We start from the raw sequence: 6,294 nt of genomic DNA, 5'->3' as shown, positions 1-6,294 counted from the left end.
TTTATTCTTAATAATAAAGGTATGATAACTCTGGAAGCAATAACAATGTATATCTTAACAACCACTTGTTAAGAAACTCTCAAAAGATGCTCAAATTCAAACTTAACGCTGTTGTTACGTTTAGAGTACATTTGTTCATGAATATGAATTGATATCAATTGACAATGACAAGATGATATTCAACGCTATAAATGTCTGCCTAAAAAAATAAGTAATCAAGGAGACTAGAATGGAGCAGCACAAAACATGCAGAATTAAGTAGTTATATATAATATATTAATTATATTTATCTTCAATGATTTAGTTCAAGATTCAAACTGACGAAAACGCACTTTTTCTATATCGTTACCTTCACCAAGTATTTATTTGTGTGTATATATATATATATATATATATATATATATATATATATATATATATATATATATATATATATATATATAGTAGACATCATAGTAACTAGTAACATAGTAACTAATGTTTGATCATCTCTATTTATGTAATGCATCTTGTGAATCACACTAACTTAAGATTTTCCTGCGCGATTCTCTCTTAAATCTTTGATGGAATGTTTTTACTGTTAGTTAATTGAAAACCAGTAGCAAAACAGGAACTTAGTTTAACACTGACAATATGATCAGTACTCGTGAAGCAACCCTTATTCCTTTTGAAAATGTTCAATTCAAGGTCTTCCCCATTTACACTGCGCACTTCACCAATGTTAACTTTTGTCTTAGAAATCTTTACGACCACCATGTCATTTTTCTTGTACTTTCTTCTGTCTGTCCCTTCTTTTGTGAAAACCTGTAAATATTGCATTAAACAATTTTAGTTTAAGCCAAATCACTTTCATTTTTAAAAAAAATGTAACCATCAATTAAATTGGAATCAATAGAACTTGTTTTATAATAAATAGTTCATTACTATATACTGATGAGCTTTGTTTATTAATATTCACTGTTAAATGTTCTGCTCTCTCTGATACTTTTGATTAATTGAACTTAGGCAGTAGCACAACATTGTTACCGGTATATTAATTTCATTTTTAACAAAATAAAATCAAACAACAACGTGTTCAATGTTTATAGGAAACAAAATAATACAAACAAATATATAAACATTTAGTGCCAAATTACGTTGTCTGGCAATTAATAGGATATGAAACTATGTATGTTGTCCCAAAGTAATGTGGATATGACATACTGTTTTCAGCCAATATATGTCCAAACGTTGTAAATACGAATAATACATTTTACCAGAGTTGCCTCTGCTTACCGCTGGTGCATGTTTCTTTTATAAGATAACGCATTATTTTTCATGATGTTAATTTTATTACCATATATACTTATAAATCCGTAAAGTTTGAATGCGTAATTATTCACAGCAATGAATTGTAGATGCATAATATTTTTTGTAAACCTATGTGTTTAAAATAACATGAACTCATTTGATTTCTTAATTATATAAATATTGAAACTTGTTATCTCATAACCCCTCTTATCGCTTAGATACATGTAAGTAATTAACTTCCCAACATACGGTATTTTATAGCGGTGTTTTCGATGTTAAAGTGTGTTGTGTTAGGTGATGTGTAATTAATCAGCTTGTCTCAAATGCAATATATTATCATTTTTATGGTGTCAATGTAAAGATCTTGATTACTGTTTTTTTTTATATTTCAAAGGCGGTAACATGCATAAGTTCAGATTTGAACTTTGGTTTAAAAAAAGAGCGTTTTTAAAAGTCGGTATCTAAATTCAATGTGCTTTAAGGGCGCACAATAAATTAATAACAACGGAACTTTCTATTAAAATCTGCTGTTAAAAGTATTCTTGATATGGTACAATACAAACAATAGGACATATTTACAAAGCGGGCATTAAATTTCATTTGAATAATCTCAAAAATAATTTACGTAAAACTTAGTAAACACGGTACATCTCCCTGATGTCGCGGACATGTAGTTCTATTTCTACATGGTCTACTAATAGAACATTCTACCAGAAAATATTCCAGAGATGAGCTTGAATACAAGTTAATATTGCTGCTTGATTCCAATTTTTACGCATATTCAAATTAGTAAAAAAATAGCACGTACACATTTTTAACAACGGGTTTTCATATTAAATTAGAATTAATACAGTATTTGAATACGTTACTTTATACTGAATTAAGGAATTTAAAATCAATGCACAGTACCATGCACTTACATGTAAAAAATTGTTCGCTGTTCAAATAAAAAAACCGAAATAGTCGTCTTTTGACGATAAGTACAGAACCGATATTTTTGAAACTGTTATCTTTTTAATTTCTAATGAATGAATCATTGATTTTCAACATAAGTCTGACTAGAAACTGAAGCTTCGTGTTTTTAGATTGGGTTCAATATATGAACAGATTTTGAGACTACGTGTATGTAGAAGTTAGAAAGTTTATATGGGGAAGACCTAAATATTGTCTCTACCGACAGACAGACAGACAGATGAATGGACGGACGGACAGGGTGATTCCAATACTAGTATACCCCAACCCTTAACTTCGTTTACGGGGGTATGGTAAAGCTCTTTACCTCCTTGAATTGCGATCTCTTTTCTTTGTACTTTTCAATCAAGTCTAATTCTTTTTCACTTAAAGTTGACATCGGGTCTACTTCGGTAGTTCGATTCAAGGTTGGCCAAGTTTCTTCGTTTGAACCTAGAATTTCACTAGACAGAAATTCTTTCCACCAATTTGTACACTCGTCTGTAAATTGTGCAAGCTTGACGTCTTTGTCAAGAGATCTGAAATAAATTGTTTCGTAAATTAATTGTCTTATGCATAATTATTTTTCATACACAAATAACATTCACAATTTTGATTTTTTATTCAAATAAAAAGAATTATAAGATATGTCTTTTGGTGTTTTAAGATCATATATTTTGAATCAACTTCAAAGTAATGTGTCAAATCTGGGACCGATAATATCAAAATATTATTGAACCTCATAAGAGTTTGAATATCTTCTTCTGCCATGTAAGGGTGCACTTGATTCGGAATGCCTGGAGGTGTCATTTGACATCCAACATCGTCTAGTTTAAAGATTTCTAGTTGTCTTTCATCAGATTGTGGATGCCACTGTTCCTCTGTCGAAAGTTTTTTGTACTGCACATAAACATGTCCAGTTCCATCTTTTTGAACCCTTAAATGTATAAAATAATTGTATGTATTAGAAGTACAGAGTGTATTGCAATGTGAGTTTCGGTAATATTTATGTCTCGAAAAATCAAGGAAACAAAACAGCAGTAAGGCTTAATGTTCAAACAAATACCATATAACGGGTTGCTAATTTTTAAGAGTTTTATTATAGCATTAAGTAATTTATTTTTGACATCGTTATGACAATAACTGCCGTCAGGTGAACTTACAAATTGAATAACGCGCGTTATAAATCCGTAAAGTTTTTCACAGCACTGAAAAAATAAACACGTAAAATTTCCGTACACACAAGTGTATGCATATGTATTTGGAATCCCCTGGACTCTATTTATTTCTTGCTTAAAAATGTGATCTATTATTGTCTCCGATGCAATAAACTCTCGTCTTAAATGATGTCAATAAGAAAACAGCTGTTAAATATGTGATGCATTATTTCAGATTTAAAGTTTGGTTTAAAAAGTAATATAAGAGTACACGTATTGAGAAGTTGGGATCAAAATTTGATACAGTGCAATCTATGCAAGATATATACATTGCTATGAAAAGAAATCATGACGATACTAATGATCTTATTTGCAAATCGGGTAATTGAATTTTCACTTTGTAACTTCGTTCACTTCTATCTTAGTATAACTGGAACTTCACCTTGATTCTCAGTACATGTAGTTAAGGTGTTATACGATGTTTGCTGATTGCAACTGAACATTGAATCGGTATTGCTGATTTATTTCAATTTTTTCACATATTTGAATTCGTAAAGAAAAATTTACAGAACATATTTAAAACACCGGTTAGCCTTTTAAAAACCACTGCAGTAAATTGTATACTAAAGATGCAGAAAAATGATAATTACCTGTACATCTTCGGAAACGTCATGTTGTGTTTTTTTTTTAATTTACAGATTTCCCGCAAAACAAGACGGTAAATGAATGGTGTAAAGACCTCCTAATTGTTCCATGAACAATTAGTTTACTAGTTGACTTTGAAATGAACTTGCAACCCTTTTGATAAAAAAGCTTAAAGTACATGTATTTGAATACAAATTATTGCTCTCTTGGCTGATGAAAGGAACAGATCAACATAGTCACATATCTATATATATATATATATATATATATATATATATATATATATATATATATATATATATATATATGTCCATGACACAAAAACATAAACATATCAATTACATGTTATTTGTATTAAACATCTTCTACATTAACTGTTCTTAACAAATAAACTTTTTAAAATACAAACCCTCCCTTAAACCGAAACAGAATGCCTGATATTCTGTGTTTTATCATATATTTATGATACGTAATCACTAAATGATGTAAAAATAAGTCATTCAACCCTAGCTGATCCTCAATCACAACATCCTTAAGTATTGAAAATAAAGGGAAACTATGACAATCAAAATTTATCATATCTTGCTAACTTTCAACCCCAAAAACCCTTAATCTTCTCAATACATTTATATTAAACTACTTGGTCAAAGCATCTGACAATGTAAGGTATTAAAATGATGCAGATCATATTATTTTCATTGCAAACTGAATTTTGATTTCCCTAGAATCATATTGTTTAATTTCGATCTTATAACTGCTTCTGATCTTTCGCTTAGAAATTTGAATTTCTTCTGAGCATTTCTGATATCGGCTGTTTTTATATTGGACTTTGACTGTATCTGTATACCGGTATTCATTTCTGTGAAGCTTTCATAAGGGTTGCTTAGCTGGTGTTGGAATGTAGCTGAATATCGTGGATTGCTCACAATTACAAAATCGAGGTTGTGTCTTGCTTTTTCTGGAGTTGAATGAATTGGTACCAATGTTTGAATGGCATTTCTTCGATTCAAAGTGTCCAGTCTTGAAGCCTTAAATTTGAGTACATATTGTGTGTACAAGTTTTTAATGTAAGGTGTCTCTTTAAACTTATAGAAATTAATAGATTTATTTATTGAATTAAGACTAACATGTTTCTCCATCAATCTATGGGATCTCCTAATAGAAGAGAAATGGACAGGCAAGATGGTCTTTCTCTTTGATGGGGTAAAGGGAGTTTCACGAAATCTTGTTGAAAACGGAAAAAATGCATGTAATGCATTTAGTTAAAAAAGCACTACATTATGATTACTTGATAATATGTTATATCATTTATAACAACTACAATAATTAATTTCAAACAACCTCTTACATTTTTTTTGGGATTCAAGTTGATAATGACGTGGATGGTGCTGGGTTCATTATGGTAGCAGCTAAGCCAGTTTCCTCAAGTCCACTTTAAAACAATAACATTGCTGGTAATTTTTTTTCATGCAATTATAGTAAAAGGAACCATTTTCTTATATTTTTTAGAGGTGCCCCTCCCCCCCCCCCCCCTCTCTAATAAAAAAACGACAACAAAAAACAAACATTTTGAATTGTTGTGGATTTGGAGACAACAGATCCTGATGTTGTGACATGTATGAAATCTGCAACAGTAGACAAAATGTTGATAGAATAACTTCGTGTTGCTTCCTCATGTTCATGTTGAAAACAGTTGATAAAAACAATACACAACCTATTCTTTCATGGTACCCATGCCTCTGTCCATGTTAAGTTTAGTTTAGTTCATTAGCTCAAAACCACATATACAAGATATGCTAGCCGAAATATAATTTTCTTACACTTTTTCCTACAATAACCGTATCTTCATCTGGACCACTACAAGAAGACGATGTAGATTAGGTTTGAGGTACATCCAGCTTTAGGGCAGAATCCTGGTGTTAAACAGTATACAAAATAATTTTTGATATTGGTATCTTAGAGATGCTGTCAATTTAACTGTGTAAAGGCAGATCAATTACACATCTTATTTTATATTGAAAATGAAGCTCCGATTTCAGATAAAGAAAATTCATTGTGTAATTAAAGCTCACGTACAATTTTTTTTAAAGTATTCAATTGCTTGAATTTACTTTGATTCTGGAACACCATCAGCTGCACTTGGTGTTTTGGGTACAGCAGCAGAAACTACAGCCTCTGATGAATGCTCGTCCAACACCTTTCTCATTTTTGCGGTGATTTTTTCTTTTTCGTGGTCCAGATCCTGATCTTT

General features: G+C 30.7%; 1 protein-coding gene and 1 pseudogene across 1 annotated transcript; both read right to left on the bottom strand.

The window, feature by feature from the left end:
• Window positions 1-552: 552 nt before the first annotated feature.
• Window positions 553-3,449, bottom strand: LOC128170393 (uncharacterized). Its single transcript, XM_052836168.1, has 3 exons — window positions 2,981-3,449; window positions 2,570-2,780; window positions 553-804 (listed from the first exon to the last, which is right to left on the bottom strand). The coding sequence occupies exons 1-3, from the start codon at window positions 3,049-3,051 to the stop codon at window positions 553-555; spliced, it is 534 nt and encodes a 177-aa protein (XP_052692128.1). The 5' UTR covers window positions 3,052-3,449.
• A 962-nt stretch (window positions 3,450-4,411) lies between these two features.
• On the bottom strand, window positions 4,412-5,937 carry LOC128173562 (uncharacterized; annotated as a pseudogene).
• Between the last annotated feature and the right edge of the window lie 357 nt (window positions 5,938-6,294).

The sequence above is a fragment of the Crassostrea angulata genome, chromosome 2 (assembly GCF_025612915.1).
Source record: "Crassostrea angulata isolate pt1a10 chromosome 2, ASM2561291v2, whole genome shotgun sequence".
NCBI lineage: Eukaryota > Metazoa > Mollusca > Bivalvia > Ostreida > Ostreidae > Magallana > Magallana angulata.
This window is presented reverse-complemented; position numbering and strand designations above follow the sequence as displayed.

Bases quoted from the DNA above. Each gene is read 5' to 3' on its own strand.
- LOC128170393 (XM_052836168.1), bottom strand. From the start codon at position 3,051: ATGACACCTCCAGGCATTCCGAATCAAGTGCACCCTTACATGGCAGAA. The intron at 2,781-2,980 runs GTTCAATAATAT...AATTTATTTCAG, and splicing joins GATATTCAAACTCTTATGAG to ATCTCTTGACAAAGACGTCA. The intron at 805-2,569 runs GTAAAGAGCTTT...CAATATTTACAG, and splicing joins AGAGATCGCAATTCAAGGAG to GTTTTCACAAAAGAAGGGAC.